General features: G+C 37.2%; 1 protein-coding gene across 7 annotated transcripts in view; it reads left to right on the top strand.

Moving 5' to 3' along the window:
• LOC103710287 (histone deacetylase 5-like) overlaps positions 1 to 20,954 on the top strand; it is a 28,160-nt gene extending 7,206 nt beyond the window's left edge. For 3 of the 7 annotated variants that reach the window (XM_017843278.5, XM_017843277.5, XM_026806129.4), the window contains 5 exons: positions 3,704 to 4,069; positions 19,076 to 19,269; positions 19,394 to 19,541; positions 19,949 to 20,013; positions 20,520 to 20,954. In XM_017843278.5, coding sequence (XP_017698767.4) covers positions 3,704 to 4,069; positions 19,076 to 19,269; positions 19,394 to 19,541; positions 19,949 to 20,013; positions 20,520 to 20,685 — 939 coding nt within the window. In that variant the 3' untranslated portion in view covers positions 20,686 to 20,954. The remainder of the gene's footprint in view (positions 1 to 3,703; positions 4,070 to 19,075; positions 19,270 to 19,393; positions 19,542 to 19,948; positions 20,014 to 20,519) is intronic. The other 4 variants (XM_039127540.3, XM_088700973.2, XM_026806133.4 and 1 more) reach the window with 2 other exon arrangements.
• Positions 20,955 to 25,125: the final 4,171 nt, after the last annotated feature.

Genomic DNA, 25,125 nt, shown 5'->3' with positions numbered 1-25,125 from the left:
ATATTTTAATTATGGGAGGCAATGCATTGAGTTTGTCGAGTTTGAGTTGAATAGAGCGAGGTTTAGGTCTAGCAACACTCAAGCCATACCCAACCTATTTGTATAATAACTGGCTGGAAAATATAAACCCAATACTCGACAAATTTATTTTACATAAATGCATACCCATGCACCAACCAATTTAAATTTTTACTCATCAATCATCCATATAATTGAAAAATAAAGCAAAACATGATATGCAATGATCACAAACAACAAATCAAATTTTAACTTCAAAGATATCATCAATAAATTTAGAAATTTTATCTAAATTAATAAACTTAGAAAATTTTACTATATGACAGTTATAAACTAATTAAGGATAAAAGTAGCTAAAATACAAACCCCATATCCTAAAACCTTAAGGCTTGTCTTGTCCATATTTAGTGAACCGAACCCCATAAAAGAAAAATATAGAGAATATCAACTATGTTGGTCCTATGAGTTAGTCAGTTCCAAAGCAATTCACCCTTGGTCACTTATTGTGTTGGGAGGTGTTTTTGCAAAGGCTTCTCTCTCACCACCTAAGCAGATGGGTGTGCCAGAGAACTTATTAGCACAATCTAATGGCAACGGGGTAGATAGGTGTGCGGGCATGCCACCGGCATTGAAGCAGCCGGAAAGACGATAATCTAAGGGAGGATACAAGAGCAACATGGGTCTAGATGCCTTGATGTTTAAGGACTTTTGTCACTGTTACACGACCGTTTGAGGAAGACAGATAGGGTTAGGTTGGAGCCGAGGCTCCGGTAGGAGAAGTCTAAGTTAACACTACTCCTAACGTAGAGTCCTATGAGTAAATAAAATGCGAGGTAAAGTAAAACTAAGATAAAATAGAATTCATTGTTATGTTGGATCTTGAAAAATCCCCCATAGTATACGATTCCACTTATTTATACTAAAAGATAATGACTGCCCATTCTAATAGCTGCCACTTATGTCTGGCTTTCATTCCTAATGGTTCTAATAACTAGTGCTTGCTATCTTCTGACTACACGTCGGGGCAAAACAACCTAACCCTACATCGCCTGTCAAATCGATAATCATGCTTAATCAGCTGAAACCCTATTGTATCTCCATTCGGCCTACTTTATATTAGCATACTCTTAGTCATTCCTGTGTATTTGGCCTCCAGCGTGGTGCCCTCCAATTGACTCGATCAGTTTCTATATGGTGCCCCTTTGGCCTTAGCTCTTGAGATATTCTTCTGAAACCTACATGTTGTGTTCTCACTCCACCACGTGGTTAAGTATGTGTCTCCCACGTGTCATTTTGAGCAAGGATATGGTGTAAACAGAAGGCTATACCCAAATCCACCTATTTATAATCGAGTTGATTTTGGATTGACCCAGAACCAACTCAACTTTACAAAACCCAACAATACCCACATATGTGAGGTATGTTTGGGTTGGTTGGTGGTTCGGGTTAGATTTTGCCATCCTTAATTTTAATGAAAAAGTTTGTACTAGATTAGAAACTAAAGACATTAGATGAAAATATTTAAAATTGTTAATCTTTTAAAAATTCTAATTAAGTACGTGGGTGCTTTGTAACCATAAGGGAATTTGATGTGGGAAATATTAACAGAATGCTAAATGTGAAATGATGATTAACAAAATTTCCTAATTTGGGAAATGAAAAATGTGATCTTTAAACAAGCACAATGTTAAAAAAGAATAAACATAAAAATGTAAAATACTCATGGTGAAGTCATTCAAAAAATCAATCTTTAATTAATTTACTTATTTACATTAGTTTCTCAAACATGGAACGATTTAATAGTAACTATACATTTAATATATAGAAACCCTCTTTTTTTAGTATTTGCTATCTTTCATTCTTTCCATAAGAAATAGACAACAAAAAAGGTGTGATATGCCATAACAGGAGAACATCTTATCAAGCCTATTAAGGAGATTAAGGACATTATTAATCCTCATAAAAAAAGATTATTTAGTCTCTCTCTCTCATCCATTGGAATTCTTGAGGTCTTTTGCAAATGAAACCTTCTATTCTAAGCCGCGCTCAGGAGCACACTTTCTTAATGAATCAAACATGTTTTGGAGACGATTTCCATGGAAACTCCTATGGGGGAGGGAAACTCAACTATGGTTGGGTAAATGACTATGGCCAATATTGTTGTAGATCCTTTTAACCGTTCTAACATAAATTTGATAACCACGAACTAGGGTTTTGCCTTTGTTTCCTATGCAAATTCTCTTACAATATTTTGAAAGGTGGCAGTGGTATATAGGCGGTCAAGGGATGGCATAGGTCATTATGCATTAAACGAGTTACAGGTGAGAGTGCATATGCTATAGTAAATGGATAAACATAAATGAAACAAATTATATATAATAATAGTAATCTTTTATAAATAATAGCAATACTAACAACTAGGGTATGCCGTACCGGCCAATACGAACCGGTCCGGGCAGGGATTGGTACTAGATCAGCATGGGATCCGGTACCGGTAATTTTTCATTAAAAAACTGGCCGGTTCGACTGCCGTACCAGTACGGACCGATACGGAACCGGTATGTACCGGTCCGGGCTACCACTGGTACACCGACCAGTACCGGTATGGTGGACCTTGTTAGCAATAATAGCATCTAGCAATTAGTGCTTACTTATTGATTCTTAGTGGCAATAAATTATGGCATAATTAATATATTGACATTGTTAATATTCATGTAACTCAACCATTAGCTTGAACATGCCTTATTTGTATAGTTCTGTGTAAATGTGGCCACACAATGCCAAAAGCGCCACACATGCAGTTGCAAGATGACAATAAGTTCTATATGCAGCCGCACAATGCTAATCCTACTGAGTGTGTGGCTGCCAAGTGCTAGGTAAACTGTCTTTTCTGACTCATACGCTGCCTGACCGCAAGCAGCAGCTGCATATATGGTATGAAGTACAATTAGGGAACAACATATGCATAAGCATCCACATGCATTTAGTGTTCTCTTTATCAACCCACCTGCTATGTTACATCATGTTGAATGTAATTATTTTCACCTCGATACTTAAATTTTCCTTCTGTTCTCTTGGTATGTATAAGTATAGTGGGAAATTGATGATCAAAAGGGCATTGTTGGCCCTAAGTTCTGTTTTTTTTTTTTTAATGGATTCTTTTATTCTTCCTTTCCCACTTATCTGTTTGTTCTTGTAAGCCACCCTTTGTGGGAGACATGTTTCACACAACAAACTGAAACTGTTCTTGTAACATCATGCAGATTTTTAAGGGAGGTTTCCTTTTGGAGTTGGACTTTACTAGGATGCCTGGGGAATGGATTGATAATTTTAAGTTTGGTGAACTTTTAGTTCCCACATTGTATGTGAAGCAGAATCCAAGGTACATAAATTTTAGGAGGGAGAATCACAATATATGGGCAGGGGAATATAAAGATTTCAGAGATTCTGGAGGGTGAAAGATTCTCCCTGGGTTCTGCATTGATCAATGGCAACTTTTATTTTCCACAAACTGTTTGTCCAATCTAAAATAATCATTCTGTTACAGTATGAACTGGAGTCCAAGGTCAAATGTTGATGATGACTTGAATCTTGAAGTTTAACCAACAAGAGCTATTATTTGGAAGTTTTACTTCCATATACTTCTTTTACTTGCACTTATGACTTTATATTGTTCTACTTCCAGCTAAACTTGAGCTCTAGCTCTGAGTCTACTGTGGAGAATGATGAGGGAGCTTCCACCACTTTATGTGCCACAAACTTCGTTGACATTATTGAGCCCCTTTCAAAGTTGAATATCGATGAAGATAATCATTGGAAAGCAGTTGCCCCAGACCACATTCCAACTAAGCAAAGTTCTGTTGTTTTATCTGAGGAATGTCCTAATGCACAAGCATTGATGCCCGATAAGAATGTTGATGGTTGTACACCTTGGAGATCAGTTTTATCAGAAACTGAAGTTTGGTATGGCAGTTATGGATCAAATATGTGGAACCCAGAGTTTCTCTGCTACATCAAGGGTGGAAAGGTAAGATGCTTATCATATGGACAGGTAAATAAGTTTTCCTTTTAATTACATGATCGCAAAACATTCTTTGCTTCAAAAAGCATAATACCGTCCAGGCTCTTTCCTTTGGGTTCATCGTGCTTTACCCTAAAGCTCACCATACAAAACCTATAATTTATATCTCATTGCATATGACCTACTGTATAAAGATGTTTGATCACTATGTTTGAAAAATTTAAATGCTTCCCTTAATTTCCTTAAGTTCTTCAGTATTAGTGTTGGGTGCTGTAATTTTTCCATTGTATTCTTGGATATCTTGTACTAATATTCATGTGCTGACTACAACCTTGGCAAGTTGAGGATCTTAAAGTTTTGATACTGACTCAATAAAAACCAAAAATATTACCAAATAACTCAAGATGTTTAACCTTTTCTAAATGATTGCCATTTATGTGAGATTTCCTCTTTATTTGAATGAACGTAATGGAAATTATGTTTTTTACTTATCCATTTATCCCACACCTAGTTTTGATGGTTCTGGTGTCGATTTAGCCTCCACATTTCCAGTTTTGGTAATTTCACTCAAGTTCCGAACTTTCCTTCAAATAAATAGGAATATTATTAAAAAAATAAAACATAGAAGTGAACAAAAGAAGTGAAGAAAAGTTATTACTTATTACACAACATTTAAGTATATTGTGTCATAAAGGTTTTATAATTGTGTGGTATGAATAATAATTTAGGCAAAAGTTCATGATGTATTCAGAAGAATTTCATAAAATATATTGTTGTGATGCAAGGTTCGTCATACCGCTTTGAACAGCTCGGTTCGGAGCGTATCGAACCACACTAGCGACCGACCAAGCATGATTTTGCCCCTCCATTCGACATACTGGCGAGGATTGAGGAGAGGGAGACCGAGAGAGAGGAAAAGAGGGATAGATGGAGAGGGAAGAAGAGGGAGGAGGATGGCCTAAAGAAGTCGGTGGAGGGCCGGGGAGGGACGCGGAGGGGCGGAGGAAGGACTCTACCCTTCGGTTCTCCTGTTTCATTCCAAACAAGTGTCCCGAAGAGGTCTCTTTTTTATTTTGAAAAATTAAGTGAAGCTGGCAACATTTGCGCCTCTCCCCAGCCCTCCGCGGCCTCCTCCAACCATCTTCCTCCCTCTCCCTCCCTTTCTCTCCCTCCCTCCCTCCCTCTCTCCCCCTCTATCTCTATATGTTTCCTCTCTCCAGTTCTTCCTCTCCCCTGCCCTCCCCCAACTTTGCTGTGTCGGTACAAGCCTGACATGGAACAACATAGTATCTGTTGCCCAAGGTGACAAGCCAAGAGGGGGGGGGGTGAATTGGTTTCTTCTAAATTTTTGGTGCTTTAAAAAGGACTTTCTTAATTAAGTGCAGTGGATGCTTCCTTAAACTATTTGAATGATTTAAACTAGTGCAAAGATAGAAGATGATGCAAGAATAAACGTAAGCACAAGCACAACACAAACACAACAATATATAGTGGTTCGGTGCTCTCCTTAGCACCTACGTCCACTCCCCAAGCGTCCCCTTGGGAATTCACTATAATCCCGCGGATTACAGTTGGATTGTTTTTCGGGCTCACAATCCAAAAACCTTTGTTGGTTTTACGGGCTCACCAACGAACCTATACACTTTGGTTTTCCGGGTTCACCAAAAACCTTTGTTGGTTTTGCGGGCTCACCAACGAACCTTTACACTTTGGTTTTCCGGGTTCACCAAAAACCTTTGTTGGTTTTGCGGGCTAACCAACGAACCTTTACAAAGTGTTTGACAAACAAAAAGAAAAGATTCAAACTCCTAAATGAGCATATGAAACAATATAAACTACAAAGAAGAGTTAGAAAGTATTTATCGCTTTGAAGTGGCTTTGCTCTTCTTTGTCAAGGATGCTTCACTCTTCAAGGGAGGATGGAGCTCTTGATGCCTCTTTGAAACTGCTCAATCCCTTTCTTTGATTGTTGAATGAAGCTCTTGATGAAGGAGATTAGGGCACTTTTGTTTTCTTGTGTATTCCTTGATATTCCTTTCAAAAGTTGTTCTATCTGATGAATAGTGCCCCTTTAAATAGCTTCCCACATTCTTTGGACAAGCCCCAATGGTCAGATTTGAAAAACTAGCCGTTACTCACCTTGGGAAGGACAAAAAGTACATCTGCAGAACTAGCCGTTACTGTTCAGCCCGTGTTTGGGTCGGCTCAACCTGTCCTTGGGTCGACCCAACTTTGCCTTGGGTCGACTCAAACATTCCTTGGGTCGACCCTCTCAGAAACCACAGAAACTTGAAATTTCAGCCTTCCTTCCTATGGGTCGACCCAACCATTCTTTGGGTCGACTCAAAGTTCACTTGGGTCGACTCAACTTCTTCTTGGGTCGACCCTCTCAGTAATTCCAGAGAACCATTTTCTGTCTGCCTTTCTGTCTTGCCTTTGGGTCGACCCTCTCAGGGTTTGGGTCGACTCAAGCTTGGGTCGACTCAACCACTGTTTGGGTCGACCCTCTCAGTAAATCCAGAGAATATATTTCTTTCATGTTTTGAGGTTCTTGAAGTTTGGGTCGACTCATGCTTACCTTGGGTCGACCCAACTCACTGTTCATCTGTGCCAATTTTGCAGAAGTGTGCCAAATGACTTCTTGATGTGCCGGGGTCGACCCAATCATCCTTTGGGTCGACTCAATCCACACTTTGCTGCATTTCAAGGTTAGATTCATTCATATGAACAATGAAATGTATCTATATCAATTAATACAAAATATACTGAGAGTAATAAACTTATAAATGAAGTATCGATTTAACTTATAACATACTCTAGATAATTGCTTGTTAATCATCAAAATAACACTATCATCCTCAATCTCCCCCTTTTTGATGATTACAAAATAAAGAGTATAATCCTATTGATACTTGTCTTTAAAATCAGTTTATAAAAGGGATTAAACTGCTGAATTTCAGCTTTTCATATATACTTGTGAAATCTCCCCCTATATCATTTAAATGTTGCCAATTTGACTCTTTGAATTGCTCCCCCTTTCATTTATAATTCATTAGCGATGAAACTTCAAAAATTTGAGATAATATAAGTTTCAGGCTATGTATCGGGGTGCGAGAGGTGCGTGCCAAATTCTGAATTTATGTGTGCCAAATTCTGAAATTTGATATAAATTTTTGAGTTGATCATTTTCATTGTTGCAAATTGCTCCCCCTTGGATGTATATGCTTTCCTATATGATTTTCAATTTGTTTTACAAATTATTTCTCTTTCTTTCTTTACTTCTCCTCTTATTACTCTTTCTTTACTTCTCCCCCTTTTTGTTACTCTATTTACTCTAAAGATATCTTTACTTCTCCCTTTACTTCTCCTAAGATACTCTTTCTTTACTTCTCCCCCAAGATGATCTTTGCTTCTCCTAAAGTACTCTTTCTTTACTTCTCCCCCTTTTTGTTATCATCAAAAAGATACATGGGAAAAAATGCAATAAATGATAAACTTCAAACTTCATTGATCAAAATAGGAATCATTTTCATACATTCAGACCAAAAACAAAAGCAGATACAATGTTCCTTAATCAAAGTTTAAAGATGCATGATAAACACAAAATACATATGAGAACTAGATACATATCCTAGGCTCTAAACAAGATCATGAGACTCTCCCGGATCGCTTGGCTACGACTCTCTTGGGTCCCATTTCTCCAAGATCTTGAAGTAATCTACTGTTTGGAGATGATTGGAGAAGATTTGAGAGTGGGGAATAGGGTTTTCAGAAGAGGACAAGGGCAAACAGTGCCCTAGATAGCTCACGGGTCCCCCTTTTAACAGTGGGATCCCGACGTTGGGTCGACTCAAGAAACTTCTTGGGTCGACTCAACGTTGGGTCGACCCTATTCTGGGTTGGGTTGACCCAAGTGCAGAATTTTTCTTCTCTCTTCCTTTTTGCTTCTAAAAATTTTTCTTGCTTCCAATCCTTATAAATTCTTTCTGGGACAATGATACATGAGTAAGGAATCTATAGATAACAAGTTTGACTCATGTTTCATGGATTTTTAGAAATTGGAGGAATGTATCATGAGACTACTTGCTCCCTTTTATATTTCTTCAATAAAAAGGATCACATATGCCTAATTCCCTCCTTAGCGTGCAGAATCTATCTTCACTCAAGGGTTTTGTGAATATGTCGGCTAATTGTTTTTCAGTGCATATATGCTCAATACATATGTTTCCATTTTGTACATGATTCCTAATAAAATGATATCTTATTTCTATGTGTTTGGCTTTAAAAATGAGACATTTAAGATGTGAGCCAAAAGAGATCTCTAAATGTAGATTCCAAAGATATTTTTCAAATCAAGTGTAGATGGAATCTTTTTCAATTAATTTTCAGAAATAAATGATTTACCGATGAATATAGATGGAAATCCAACTTTCAAAAGATATTCAATGAAGCACAAAGTTTAATACCACTTTACATTTAGTATTCTTTGTCTCATCTTTAGATGCGAATTTATACGATTAAGTTCTATATGATCTCTCACTCTGAAATTTTCTTTCTCTCCCTTAATTAATCATTCCATTTGAGAGTTTAGAGTTTGAAGATAATTTTCAATAAAGAGATTGAGTATTTAAAGCTCCCCCTCAAAAGATGCATTTTCTTTCAAACCATTTTTTTTTGTTCTTCTATAATATCAAGAATGTAGAGTGATCTAGAATTTTTCAAGATTTATAGCAATCACTCTTTTTAATCTTTCAAGAATAAATTATATTTCCTCTTTTTTTTTTTTTGAATATGTATGGAAATATTAATCAGAAAATAATTCTTTTGAAGCTCAAATTTCTTTCAAAAGTAATTGCATTTTCTTTCCTATAAGAATTATTGAAGTGAGTTGAAATATTCTAAGTTTTAGGATCATTAACTCTCTTCTTAAAAATAGCTTTTCTTTTTAATGATAGAAGCATTTAATTATGTAGGAGTGTATATTCAAAATATTAATTTCTTAGTCATAGTTTTTCAGCAATGTATATATGAAGCACAATAAATCTTTTTAATATCAAAATAAAATCATATATTTAGAAATTTTTGTTTGCAATCCAGATCATCGAAAGACACATCATTTGGACCAATATTAGTACACTTTAAAGATAAGAAATGATATGTTTCGGATGCGTATCGGAGCAATCAACCAAGGCATCAAAATTAATTCTGTTTTTCTTACATTAAGATTTTATCATATTGAGTTTAAGCTTTTATCAGATTCTGAATTTCATAAAGATTTTCAATAGAGGCTTTCAAAGTCATAATTTGAGATATGTATCTTCCACATTGTAGCTCATCTTAAATCATTACGATTGAAAACACATATTTCAAACATATAAGAGCATATTCAGAATATTTGTATTTATGTTAAGTTTTGGTATGAATTAGAACATTATATACCAAAGTTATTGCCTAAATAGAGATATCCTTCTCTTCTCCTTTTTACAAATTTATTCAACTTTCAGATTTTAACGATGATTGTGAACGACAAATCTGAAATTTCTTTTCAATAATACCAAACAAAAATTTTATGTAGTATTCCAAACATTCAATCGAATTGTCCAAGCATGGAGCATTACAAAATATTGAGAACCCATAATTCAAGACATCATGCCACATGCAAAATATATTATGTGTTAAGTCATGCATTAAAATAACAAGCATGTCAATGATCAAAATCAATTCTTTTCAAATAAACTCCCCCTATTTAAACATACTCTTGCATTGATTTCATCCTTAAAGTGTGTTTTTCAAGTGATTAAAAATTTTACTTGATTCTTTTATATACTTTCACTTACTTTGTCTTTCATTTTTACTTTCTTATGCTCTATACTCTATTTGCTCCCTATCCGGTGGAGTTGGAAGGGACACGAGGTACTACCACTAGCCTCCCTCTTGTGCCGTCCCTAATATGCCCTACACCGAATAGTTGGGTCAAATAGTGCCGGGTACTACCACTAGCCTCCCCATTGGCACCATCCCTATGATGAGCAATGTAGAAAGGTTAAACTTTTCTCTTTAAAAAAAAATGTTCACTCCAAATTCTTCCTATTTAATTATAGTTGATTACGGATTTTATCCCATCCAAAGGAATGCTCACACAATTCTTACAAATGTGCTGAATATATTATGCTTGTTTTGCTTTTACCTAAGATTGGAGCACTTACTTAGTTTTATTATCTTAACAGATTTTTATGAATCTTTTGATATCAATTAGATGTGATTCATTAGAATTAGTTTGATATCTTTGCATATTAGCACAAAATGAGCATACAATTTGGCCTACAAGCTATATGATATAGTGATACAGCTTCAAACAATAAAATTACCTTGCTCATTATTTTTAAACTCTACAATATGGGATCATAGATATACCTTTCTTCATGCCAAACTTCTGTAAGAATATTCTTGTGAACTTACTTTGGCCAATGAAGATCTCCTTTCTTATTTGTCTTAGTTTGGAGTTCGAGAGGAAAGATTAGTTCATCCATTTTACTTATTTCGAACTCACCCTGCATGAGCTTAGTAAAAACTTTACATAAAGCTTCATTAGTAGCACCACAAATAATGTCATCAATATATATTTGAGCAATTATGATATCAGAATTTTTCTTTTTTTTTTGATGCATAGTTTTATCACTATTACTTTCTATCAAACAGTTACTTAATCTTTCATATCATGCTCTTGGTGCTTGTTCTAAATCAAATAGTATTTTATCATGTTTGTAATGAATGTTTTTCAAATATGGATGGTTATTTTTACATAAAAATTTTAATAATATAACCACACAGAAGTTCATTCTACACATTCATTTGACAAAATACATGTCTCATAAAACAATCAAATGAAAGTGGTTATCTTTGGCTTCTAATCATACAAAGATTTCATCAAGATCTATTTCATCTTTTCTGATTAATTCTTTTAGTAATCACAAATTCTTCTTAATTAAGTGTGTTTCTGAAAAACTCAGTTTTGTTCCAAATATAAAAAGTTTTCAGATTCTTCAATAAGATTTCAAATTTTATCCCTTTCAAGATGATTTAGTTTAACTTAACCAATTATCATCTTGTTCATTCTTCTTAATGTCTTTTAAATAGAAGCAAAATGACAAACTACATTCTCAATAAAAGATAGTTTTAATAGGAATAATATGAATTAACATTTCTACAACTAGCATCTTTTCATTGAATATTCTATATGCATTGCTTAAAGAGTAATATCCAAAGAAACACTTGTTTTATCAGATTTGGCATATATTTCATTCTTGAGAACATAACATGTATAACTGAAAAACACGAAGGTATGCACCATTTGATTTTCTGTTTTTCATGAGTTCACATGGGGTTTTCTTCAAAAATAGATTTAATAGAAACCTTATAATATGACAAGCTGTGATGATAATATCACAAAGCATTGTCCTTACGCAACAAAGGTTCTATTTTTATATTTTTATAACCCCTATATGTAATAGTATTCTTGGTGAAAAAACAATTGTATTCAATACCGTTTTCTGCGCAAACCTTATTAACAAATTGGTTTTCAAAACTGTGCTATGATACTTTCACAGTTTGCAAACCTTTTTCATTTGAAACCTTTTGTAAGTTTGTGCCAAAGCAGAGAATATTTCAATTTAAGTGCCAAGAATAAAACCAATATTAGCTTTGAGAAATCATCCATAATTACAAAATTAGAGAGCTTATCTCCTAGGTTCACAATCCTAGAGATCCAAATAAGTTCTTATGGAGAATTTTCGAAGGCGAAAAGGTGGGAACAATGTTTTCAGATTTAGAAATGATTCTAGTTTATTTTTCTAGATGACATACATAGCAAACTTTGACCTTGCAAAAATTAATCTAAGTGAACCAATGACAAGGTCTTTTGAGATTAAGTCCATACTAGTATGAGTTGATTTTATATGCCAAAACTAGACTCTTTAATCTTGGTATTCTTAATGCATATATTAAAAAAATATATACCAAGTAGACATTCAATAGAAGATAATGCCATGGATAAGAACTCTCAATCAAGCATATAGAGAATTTAAAGAGTTATTCTAAGAGTATTGATTAAGCAAATTATCCATCAATAACTGAAGCATAATATAGGAAGATGGAGTGATTTAGATATATTTTCTTTTCATACCAAAAGTATCACTTATATCACAGAAATGATTAATACTAGCTACAATTTCAATATGAGAGGATGCAAGGATTACTAATTTCATTATTTCTTCCATTTTAGTCACTCTTCTTAATTATATTTTAAGTCTCATTCTTTAATATATGTCTAGAGCACCCAATGTCTAAATTAACATCTTTTGTTGGAGCCTTGAGTGCTAGACACACCTGCAGAAAATATTCAGATTTTCAACTTAGGAACCTAAGCTCTTTTGGGTCCTTGTAGGTTAGCTATTATTGTTCCTTTTGGAACCCATATTTTCTTAATAGCTATTTTGTCTCTTAGTTTGCAGGTTTTAGGATTACAAGTAATATACTTCTGCATACTCTTGCTAGATTTAAACAACATAGATTTAGCAAAAACAGATAATGAATTTTCAGTTTTCTGTTTCTGTTTATTAGTTTCACCAGATTTGTGAAAAATTGTTTTAGGATGAATAGTGGAGGATTTAAGAAATATATTCTCGAAAGATTTTTGAGTGTACCAAGGTTGATATCCCAATCCAACTTTGTCATATACAGCTCTTAAATTTTTTCTATCATTAAATTCAGTTTTTCAGAGCTGAGAGTGAATCTTTCAACAGTAGGTTTCAAATTATCAACTTCTTTAGTTAATTTTTCATTATCTTCTGAAAGCAATTCATTGTTTTTCTTAAGTTTATCATGGCTTTCAGTGAGAAGTTGATTTCTCTGATTTAGTTCTTTATTTTCTTTAATTAAGATTTCAATTTCATTAGTCAGTTTTAGTTTTTCATCTATTAGGATTTGATTTTCATTCTTCAAGTTCTTGTTCCTACAAATAAGTTTCTTATGTTCTAAATACAAATCAGAAAAGACATCATGAAGTTCATCAAATGTAAAATCGTTTTTAGTTTTAGCATGTACCTCATATATCTCATCTTCATGTGCCATTAAGCATGAATTTGCAATATGATGCTGCTCTTCTTCTACACATGATGTTTCAGATTTGTTAGAGAGAAAATAATCTTTGTTTTTCAAATTTTAGATATGGGAATGCCCATAACATAAAATAAATAATTGAGCGGCATTCATACTTAACTTCAAGCATATTCCATATGTCTTTAGCAGTTATGCAAGAAGATATGCAATTAAACTCATTCTCATCTAATGCACAATATAGCAGCTTCATTGCTTTTGAATTTTGTTGAGCCATTTCTTTATCATGATTAGTGCTTGTGTGTGGCCCATTGACTATAATACTCCATAAATCATAGTTATGTGCTTGAATGAAAATACGCATGCGTGCTTTCCAATATGTGTAATTTATGCCATTAAATAGTGGAGGTCTATCAATTAATTGTCCCTCACTCATAGAACATCCCACTTGGGTTGTCATGATCTTTAACTCTTGATTGTGAGATCAATAATTACTATTGGAGCACCTTGCTCTGATACCACTTGTTGCCCAAGGTGACAAGCCAAGAGGGGGGGGTGAATTGGTTTCTTCTAAATTTTTGGTGCTTTAAAAAGGACTTTCTTAATTAAGTGCAGTGGATGCTTCCTTAAACTATTTGAATGATTTAAACTAGTGCAAAGATAGAAGATGATGCAAGAATAAACGTAAGCACAAGCACAACACAAACACAACAATATATAGTGGTTCGGTGCTCTCCTTAGCACCTACGTCCACTCCCCAAGCGTCCCCTTGGGAATTCACTATAATCCCGCGGATTACAGTTGGATTGTTTTCCGGGCTCACAATCCAAAAACCTTTGTTGGTTTTACGGGCTCACCAACGAACCTATACACTTTGGTTTTCCGGGTTCACCAAAAACCTTTGTTGGTTTTGCGGGCTCACCAACGAACCTTTACACTTTGGTTTTCCGGGTTCACCAAAAACCTTTGTTGGTTTTGCGGGCTAACCAACGAACCTTTACAAAGTGTTTGACAAACAAAAAGAAAAGATTCAAACTCCTAAATGAGCATATGAAACAATATAAACTACAAAGAAGAGTTAGAAAGTATTTATCGCTTTGAAGTGGCTTTGCTCTTCTTTGTCAAGGATGCTTCACTCTTCAAGGGAGGATGGAGCTCTTGATGCCTCTTTGAAACTGCTCAATCCCTTTCTTTGATTGTTGAATGAAGCTCTTGATGAAGGAGATTAGGGCACTTTTGTTTTCTTGTGTATTCCTTGATATTCCTTTCAAAAGTTGTTCTATCTGATGAATAGTGCCCCTTTAAATAGCTTCCCACATCCTTTGGACAAGCCCCAATGGTCAGATTTGAAAAACTAGCCGTTACTCACCTTGGGAAGGACAAAAAGTACATCTGCAGAACTAGCCGTTACTGTTCAGCCCGTATTTGGGTCGGCTCAACCTGTCCTTGGGTCGACCCAACTTTGCCTTGGGTCGACTCAAACATTCCTTGGGTCGACCCTCTCAGAAACCACAGAAACTTGAAATTTCAGCCTTCCTTCCTATGGGTCGACCCAACCATTCTTTGGGTCGACTCAAAGTTCACTTGGGTCGACTCAACTTCTTCTTGGGTCGACCCTCTCAGTAATTCCAGAGAACCATTTTCTGTCTGCCTTTCTGTCTTGCCTTTGGGTCGACCCTCTCAGGGTTTGGGTCGACTCAAGCTTGGGTCGACTCAACCACTGTTTGGGTCGACCCTCTCAGTAAATCCAGAGAACATATTTCTTTCATGTTTTGAGGTTCTTGAAGTTTGGGTCGACTCATGCTTACCTTGGGTCGACCCAACTCACTGTTCATCTGTGCCAATTTTGCAGAAGTGTGCCAAATGACTTCTTGATGTGCCGGGGTCGACCCAATCATCCTTTGGGTCGACTCAATCCACACTTTGCTGCATCTCAAGGTTAGATTCATTCAAATGAACAATGAAATGTATCTATATCAATTAATACAAAATATACTGAGAGTAATAAACTTATAAATGAAGTATCGATTTAACTTATAACATACTCTAGATAATTACTTGTTAATCATCAAAATAACACTATCATCCTCAGTATCGTATTAAACCGTGCTGCTGGGCAATTGATACAGATCTTGGTACCGGCACAACAATTCTTGGTATGATGCCCAACAGACATACATATTATTTACTTATTGAAGTTTTATTGCTTAAAAATTTACTACTAGCAATGTAAAGCTTTCTGTTGGATGGGGCTTGGCTTCCAATCTTTTCTTAGACAAAATGTGTAACTTTTCAATGCCTAGTGTTCTATCTCTTCATCATATTTTAGTTGCACCCACAAATACATAAATTCAGGCATTTCTTTCTATTAATATTCAGATTACATGGACATGAATGCAGCTATAGAATTTCTTTTTTATACGAAAGGATGCTTTTTTGAATGATGTTCTCGTGTATTTAGTTATGCAAATCAGTCTTTATAAAGTACTAAAATAGGGGCCTCTCATACCTTGGCATATCGAGGGTTATATGTATCATCCTTAAGTAATTATTTTCTCTATTTACTGAAGATAAAAGAATGAAAAAAAATATTCATAATTGACACAGCATGGCTATATTCTCAAAAATAAGATACCCCAGGTATGATATTAAATACCTACTAAAACATCGAAATTGTCTAAGGCTAGTTTGCTGAATTTTATTGAAAATAATTGAAAGTCGACCGAACTGGCCAATTTTGGATGAAATCAATCGAAAATGTGAAACTGAGTCTTGAGTGGTGTTGTCTTTATTTTGGTCAAAACCTTCCACTCCAACATATTCAGCCAAAAGAAATCGGTTTCGAGTGAAACTTTGAACCCGTTTCGATACAACTAACAGTCTTTCACAACTTGAAAGATCCAAATATTTTAACTAATTATTAATGTTTTGGAAGAAATTACAACTTGTTAATAAAGCATGAGTATTAGACTATGAAGATGGACATGGATACGAGATACAAATACAACATGATATGGACATAATGATATGACGACTACTGAAAAGTAGGATATGATATGATGAGGATAGAACAAAGAATAAATATATATTCTGTACATATATGTAAAGAAAAGCTTTCATAAGGCATAGTAGTTTGTGAAAATAATGTAGTCTAACTTTAGATGATAGATCAACATCCACAAACTCCTTCCTTGTCATGATCTCTGTTATGTGGTCTTAGGTACAGATATCCAGTGTCATTACATGTGTAAGTGTCCAATCCTTCCATTCTTTATGAATTTCCCCATGCACACCCGTGTCCAAATGTTGTACCTTACCATTACTAAGTGTCAGGTGTCAGCATGTTATTGCAAATCGAATGGTCCTAGGAACATGGGTCGTAACTAGGGCTGGAAGTGGGCTCGGGCCGCTTGCGGGCCGGGCTATGGGCTAGACCCAATGAATTTCGGGCCGGGCTCGGGCTGCAAACTTAAGCCCAATTTTATTTCGGGCCGGGCTCGGGTTTTCCATTGGCCCGGCCCGGCCCGGACCAAGCCCGAGCCCAATGCCAGCCCAAACCGAAATAAAATCACGGCCCAAACGGGCTGACCCAAACGGTTTGTTAGGATCTTTTTGGGCCTTTTTTTCCTTCTTGGCCTGTCTTTTGCTACTCTTATCTGCCTTAATAGCAGCCTTGCGTTTCCCAACCTTCCTGAAATAAAGAAACTTCAAATATATTTCTAGAACAACATAGCATGCTGAAAACCTCTCTTCTGCAAAGGGATCTTGGCTACAGTAAAATCCTTAATGTTGAACGTGCAGAAGAAGGACCTTCCGTCATAACATATATTTGTGTCACTCATCGGAAATACTCATATAATTACAAAATGACCACTTGTGTGCCCCAGCCTTGCTGCAAATGTGCCTAGAACCTCGTGTGTGCATCTGCACTTAAACTCAGTGTTTCCATGCTCCATAGGCTCAATAAGTTTACTCAGCAAATAAGATGAATCATAAGCCATCATCACAAACAGAAAGTATTGTAAGCTACAACAGCAGATAGGATGAAGTTAGCAATTTCATCGCAAAGGTTGACTGGATGCAGCATTAAAAAAGCTCAAGTAACCTGTCATCAGCTAGCTTCAGTACTTCCTTAGTTTCCTTCTTTGTTGCCCCTTTTCCCTTTCCTCCCTTCATTTTCAGGTGGAGTTCCTGTTACAACGAGGTTCAACAAAACAATGAAACCTTGCAACCACAAGAAGTTGCTAGTTAGAAATGGAAATGACAGCAGCTGTAGACTAATAATAAGAAGAAACATTAACTGTCTAAGAGCAATATAAGCTATGGCAAGAACCAGGGGATGCACCATATAACTTGATGCATGTATTAACCATTCAATAAGCTATCTAACCAACGCGACAGGGAAAAAATGTATTGGACTGAAAAAAAAAAAAGTTGCTGAGATGATAAAGCATATGAAATAGAAGGGCATGACATTCGAAGTAAACTCATCAAAGCAAAGAACTTCCAGATACTAAATCAGAGAGAATCTTAGTAAATGCACTCAGATAAACCTTAAGGGGTCCCTTATTACTGAACTAAAAGTCTTGTGAGAAAAATAAATAACACAAGGTTCAAAAAGCCCTTCAGAGGTCAAATGAAAGAAAAGCCCAAACGGGCTGGCCCAAACGGGCTGGCCCAAATGGGCTCGGGCCGGGCTCGGGCTGAGCTCGGGCCTCGTTCCTGTAAAATTGTTCGGGCCTCGGCCCGGCCCGAAGCCTGGAAAAAAATTTCGGGCCGGGCTTGGGTAGGGGTGTGGCCCGGCCCGGCCCGGCCCACTTCCAGCCCTAGTCGTAACTAAAATCCATCTATTACAATCTGTGCTCCATATATAAGATCAACATGATGCACTTTGAAATTAATCATCCATCATTAAAAGGTTAGCATTCGGCAAAGAAAACTTAGAAAAGGAAAGAAAACCTCTCCCTTATTACGAAGGTATCGGTGAAGCATACCAGTTATTACTGGAAAGTGTCGGGAGACCTTTCTTAATTTTGAAAAGTAGGGTACTGAAAAAAAGTATCTGACATGTGTCCTAGAAGAATTCAACAAGTAACGATTTTTTATATGAACGGGATATGGACACAACATGCATTTTGAAGTATCTGTGCTTAGGTTCTAGATTCCTATTGTGCTTTTTCTATCTAATCCAGGGTAACTAAAAAGAAAAGATCGAACTTGAGGGTTACAATGAAGTCTAGAAGAATTTTGGAGTTCTTGAGCGATCCAAGTCCCTCCCTTGGCTGTAACGATGCTGCTATTTCACTCTGTAAGCTTCCTGGCAGATACCTCAAGCTCTAGCCATCAGTTTCAGTTTTTCATTATGTGACCTTATTCCAAACTTTTGCCACTTTTAGCTGATTTTGTGCTGAATTCGGTCAGTCACTCCAGAAGGCATGGGTGCTTTCAAATCAAGTTTGTTTGTTGCATGAGTTTTCCAGCATCAACACTAGATCAGCTTAAGAAAATCATCCAGGATACACTTATTACACATATTTTTAATGAGTGTAGGTTTTATTTTTACTCAGGCAAACAATATTGGGTAGGTTTAACAGCGATGGCACGATTACCTATAGAAAGGTGAGTAAAATGTGCATGCAAAGATTTAGATCTTGGAATTGTAGTTAGACTGGATCCTGTGTCTATTAACTTCACTCATTGTAGATTTACTACTTGAGTTTAGTAGCTTTTTCATGGAGAGGGGAATGGATATGCCTTGGTGGGTAGGGGAACAAGGTTTTCCTTTGATTATAGTTTTTAGGATATATATTGTGTTTTTCCCCTATAAAAGTTGATGCTAACTATCTTCCTCCATCTGATTTCTTCGGATCTCCGACTGGGCTACTTGATAATAACTTATTTTCTTACCCATCATTTTAATAGGTGGAAGGTATGAATGAACCATGTCCTAGATCACGAGATAAAAGTTCACCGAAAGATGTCATCTGGAAAACTGTGCCTCATCGGCTATTCTTTGCAAGATCTCTCACCTGCAGATGGGGTAAAGGAGGAGTTGCTTTTCTTCATCCTGAAAGCAACAAGAATGACAAAGCCTACATGTGCATGTATAGAATAACGTAATAATTTCTGAACTGTGATATATCTTGTTGTAGTTTACGTTGAAGCAGGCCAAGTGTAGTTGATTGAACTGTTTATATTGAGCGCCTCACGTTTTGTTCTGCTTTCACAATCTATATACAGACTCGAGCAGTTCAATGATGTATTGCTTCAAGAGAATAGTTTACATCAAGAGAATGGTAGAAGTCAAGGTGCAGGAACGCCTTTATTGGTTCTATCTGATATTGGTGTTGCTGCCGAAAACAAGTCATTGCCCCTAGAGGCTCTCAAGGTACTGTCTTTCCTCTGTGATGCTATAAAACGCACTGCCTTGTGGATTCTTATTTGAAGGCTTTACTTGACCAGAGAACATTGATAGTTTCAAAGCTTTCTGTTGCTGATATTGCTTGACCATATCACCTGATTAATGCATGCAGTTGTGTTTATGTCTAAATTGTTCTTTATGAGATCATTTTGCTTGCTACTTTCTAAAGGATAAAATTTATTTTGGTATTCTAGTGGTTGATGTGCTTGGAAGAATTTATGTTAGCATGTCTAGACACTTTCATAGTTATTAATTTCAACGTTGCACCACCTTCTTATATGTCTGCACAGTATACGTGGTTCTTTATGCACATGCTTTGTATTGATAGTTTGATGTTTCCACTGGATATCTAACATTGCTGGGAGTTACTGCAGGCTGGATGCTATTCTAACATCCTTTATTTGGGGGAGGAGGATAACCTTCCAATCTTAACTATGACGTACGTTATTCTCTCTATATATTCTTAAATTTTTCTTGTTTTTCTTGGGCTGTTTTGAAGCTCGTGGATATTATAACATAAATCATAAATCTTATTTACTAGAAGTATTGCAGCAGTCATTTTTCTGTTATTCCTGTTGTGAGGTAGTTTCTGCAATTCCATGTCGAAGGTGCATTGTTCAAGTCATCATGATTAAAAAAAGTTTATCAAAACTAATTATCCTGAGTTTGTTTTAATTGCTATCTGCAGAAGTTGGAATATTGCCTTCTCATGGACATTTTTCAGTGATTCTCAATATGTTTAACTTTTTTTTGAATTCAATTAATGACCTGCATGTTTCCAGTAATTGCCAATCCCAAGTAGTGGGAATAGGATAGTGCTTTCTCATCGACAACTTTCAGTGTTCCCTCGCATATCCGATATGCTTTCTACATGTTGATTTTTACGATTCAACTAATGAAGTGCTTGCCTTACATATGATATGTATTTAACTTTTAACCATACAGGTGCTCATGCTCAGAGATTGATCAATTTAGTTCTGGTGAATTGCCCATATCCGGCCCTTCAAATGGTTACATGAATACATTAGTGAGAGGATTGGTAGAAGGGAAACAGATTACCAGAGAGGAAGCAATTGCTTACATTAATGATGCTGCTACTAGAGAGTTATAAGTACTCCTTGGGCCCCTCATTTTTTCGCATGGCAAATTGTGTAGGTACAACGATTAACACTGGACCAAAAGCATACAGCTCGATCCTTCAGTGTGTATAGCTTGTCTTTTAGAAGTTCTTGTATGGTCTGCACAAGAGTGTGTTATTAGAAAATGTTTTTTGTTGATATGGTTCGTCTTTAATTTGGTTTTGTTCGTCTTTAATTATTAAACTGATAAGAGTTAAATATGTAGGATCGCAAACTTTATTCCATGTGCTTGCATTGGTCATTCTAAGAAGCTTTAAAATTACTAGCTTTTACAAATCTGATATTCTTATCGTCTGAATGCCCATTCACAATATGAGAAATCTAAGCGTGGCGGACGTGCAGGAGGACCTCGTACAGGCGTCGCTTCCTCCCCTCCGCCATGGATTCGCCTCTCGAGCGCTGGACTCAAGGTGACCAGAATTTTTTTCTTGACTGTCCAATCTTCTATTAGGATGAAGAGCAAGCCGTTAGATCTATTTCTGATAACCTCCAAATTCTTTTCTTTCCCTAACCGAGCCCGAGTAATATATTTTAGATTCATCTCAGCATCCACTATTTTAATCAGAATTTGGGTCAATTTTAATCAGAACTTGGGTCTAAAAAGAATTTACCAGCAACTCTTAGGTTTCAGCATTGCTTCCCAACTTAAACTTTCCGAGACACTTGTGCCTCTTAAACATCAAAAGTTCAAATGAAATTCAAAAGGTTTCATGTCTTTGAGGATGGGAGGTGCTCTTGCAAGGACTATTGGTAAGGCCTCGCCGAACCTGAAAATAACTCGGGAGTTTTGTGATATGACATGAGGCTTACCGCGTTCTAATTTTTTGATGTACATAACTTATTTGCAGATATATGTATCCATTATTTCAATTCTTCAAATATGAAAGTTATTCTTTATGTTTGTTGTATATAAAATAATCAGATGTTACAAAGTTATCTTTCAATAATGGTTTGGCTGTCATATTTTCCGACTTTCCTTCCACTTTTTTTCGAAAAATTAATATCTAAAATGAAATAGTACAGTACAACAATATATATATATATATATATATATATATATATATATATATATATATATATATATATATATATATATATATATATATATATATATATATATATATATATATATATATATATATATATATATATATATAAAGAGAGAGAAAGAGAGAGAGAGAGAGAAAGAGATGGACCAGGCTATATTCAATGTAGCTAGATCCGGATCCACTTGCCACTGCCATCCTTTGATCGACACGAATTTTGCAACATCCAAACAACATCCAAAGACCCGGTAATTGCCAATCCTTTGAAATAAAAAAAACTAAATAATTAATGAGAACAGACAGGGCACACTGCCCATGCCCGTAATCCTCCCCCTTGGATGCACACTGTCCACGCTCTCTTTTTTTTTTCTTTTTTTTTTCTTTTTTCTTTTTTTTTTGTGTGGCTAGTACGGGTCGATCATACCTGGCGTGAGCGGATAGACCCAATAAAATCAAAAAATAGAATACCTCGGAGTGACAAGAGCAGCTCCCCAACACCATACCATAAGGTATCTCCGGAGTGACAAGCTACAAACGCAGCTATCTAATCCGCAGTTCTTCAACACTCCTTTTTTGAAGGAGCGACACCTTGGATTGGGTTTTGGCAGCGATTTGTGCACGTAAAGAATTTGGATTGGGTTTTGCAGCGACAACTACTAGGAAGCTTACTGATATAATTGTAGACGAAACACCCTCGAACTGGATATTTGTCGCAGGAAAATGCTCCATTGCCACAAATAACCTAGTTAAAAGAGAGAGTTAACCATTTTTAATAGTACGTCAAGCAACTTATACATGTATTTACCAAGTAAACAAGTTTGCTGGTGGACTTGATTCCAGGGGTAGCTCAATACATTCTGGAGCCTAAGGCGAATCCAATGAACGGAGCCTCTTTTTTTTAATAATAATTTTTTTAATAAATATAAAATACTTAAAAAATATATAAAAATAAATAGCAAGTATATTATTTCAACAAAGATACATGAATCTAACAAAGATAGGCAAGAAGCCTTTTTAATTTAATATAATTTTTGAATGGAAGCACATAAAAGTAATTACTCTAAATGAAAGGCTATGAAATTGATTAAATAACTGAGATAATGCTCGGCGGTACTGTGTACCATGAAAAAGGTCATGGCACTTCATGGTCAAGGTATTAAAGGAACCTCTCTATAAGAGAAAGTAGGGACATTATGGGAAATTCACCCCATCCCACCATCTCCCCTTCACGTGAGTACCCAAGCGGCAACTGCAACATCACAGCACAGCAGCCATTCAACCCCCTCCCTCCTTTTCTCTCTCTACCACCCAAGAGGGGAGAAGAAACCGAGAGGAGAAAACTCAAAGAATCTCCACCCTCCAATCCCCCTATCTTTCTTCCGGATGGCCCAGCTGGATCAGGAGTAATGTGAGGGAAGGAAAACCAAGACCAAAACCAAAAAAGAGAAGGGATGAAAGATAAGAGTGGCTTCAGGCGTCTATCAAGCCAACGAAATCCCTCCTCTCTCTCTCTCTCTCCCCCACCCAAAACAAAACTACTGTCCCCAACTTCCCAAATTGCCCCTCTGTAGGCCAGGAAACTCTCCACCCCCCTTCCATCAAGGGGGAAGACTCTTAGCCAGCTCCAGATCCCGTTTTATATGGAGACTTTGCTTCCTTTTGGTCAGCCTCTCGGGGCCTTCCATTAGCTCGGGGTCTTAGGCGACCGCCTCGGTGGTCTAGGGCTCGGGCCGGCCCTGCTTGATTCGATGTAACATGTTTATTAAACAGGAGGTTGGGTCTAGTTACCTGCTTATAAAGCATAACAGGTTTAGATGTCAAATCTTAATTTGTTTAATAGATAGGCCAAACTAAGGTTTGAGATTTTCTAATCCGGTCCGTATCTACTCTGGTCTGATTCAAAAGCCGGACAGAAGACAAACTATCACGCTCTTATCTCATGATCATACGTCGATGTAATAACATAATAATCCAATACTAGGTCAGAACGCAGAACAAATTAATAAAAGAAGGAACTACATCTTAAGCCGCCAAAAAAAGAAAAAAAAAATTACACAAACATCTCCTACCCTGAAGGCCTGTAAGAGAACGCTACTACTCTTGTAGTTTCAGTAGAGGCTTGTGTTTGACTGAGATACTATTTCCACTTCTGCAAAACATCGCGCGCTAATGGGCGCTAGAATTTTCAGCTGCCGAGCTTCGCATCTTCAGAAGGGCCGTAGGGAGTTTGCATAGGGAATCAAAACCGGATAACCTGAAGGGTAGCCTTTTTGCAATCCTTTCAACGCTCCTTTTTTGATATCGTAGCTATAGATAGAGCTATTCATCACAAAAACAAGCGTGTCGCTGTTGATCACTGTAAACGAGTGCACGTCTCCCGGACTTGTAAGCCCCATCTCCATCATGCTAACTTGATATTTTTCAACCCATACTATGCTCCCTTGATCCCGAGACATCACCCACAGCCTAAAAATTGAAGAACTCTGGCAACTTATCAAGCACAGAGATTTCTCACCCCACCTTGCAATCCGAATCTCATGGCAATCAGACGCCTTCGTTGCCACTCCCGGGATCGAAAGAATCTCGGAGCCCTCCTCTTCGATATCGAAGGCGACAATGTACGGAGAGGTATGCATGTAGGGCCCGCAAGTTGAAGCCAAATACACTGTACTGCCGCAAATAACCGGATACTCCAGTTGCAGATCTCTTGGACCTCCATTGACCGTCTTGTGGAACTTCCATGCACCGTCCGCCGAGGCGTAGACCCTGCACGAGTAAGGGGAGTGCCAATCTGGCGGCTTTGTGAGGCAGACCAGCTCGTAGCCTCTCGACTTCCGGTCGACGGCGACGCCGATGCATGACAGGTGGTGATGTTCTTCGCCGGTCGGCGGCGGGATGAAGCGAAGCGTGGCGATCGGAGCCACCGGATTGCAGACGCACAAGCTGCCTAAGATTCTAGACTTGTTTGAGCAGAGCACGAGACCGTTGGCTGAGGCCAGGACGACCCTTTCGGCGTGCTGCAAGAACCGGAGGCCTTCACTGGGTACGCCGGCATGAGGGTCGAGGAGAGTGAGGACGACGGAGCCATAGTATGGCCGAGTGAAGAAGCCCGAGTCGGCTTTGGTGTGACGAGATTGGGTAAGGAGGAAGTGATTGCATGCAGAGCGACGCAGAACGCACCGACTGAGGGTTCGGAGCTTGGTGATGGCTTTCGCTGGGAGGAAGGAGAGGATCCCGGCGACTTCGTCCTCGGAGAGGTTCAATGGGGAGGCCATGGCTGATGATGGTTCGCATGGCCAGAGCTCGGGTTATTTATAATATCCCGCGGATACTCCCAGTTCGAGTCGGAATCTAGTGATGCAGTCC

Source organism: Phoenix dactylifera, chromosome 7 (genome assembly GCF_051530095.1).
Source record: "Phoenix dactylifera cultivar Ajwa chromosome 7, Ajwa_hap1_PhDact_Kaust_v1.1, whole genome shotgun sequence".
NCBI classification, from domain to species: Eukaryota; Viridiplantae; Streptophyta; class Magnoliopsida; order Arecales; family Arecaceae; genus Phoenix; species Phoenix dactylifera.
The sequence above is the reverse complement of the archived record's forward strand: the minus strand, read 5'-3'. Positions and strand labels throughout refer to the sequence as shown.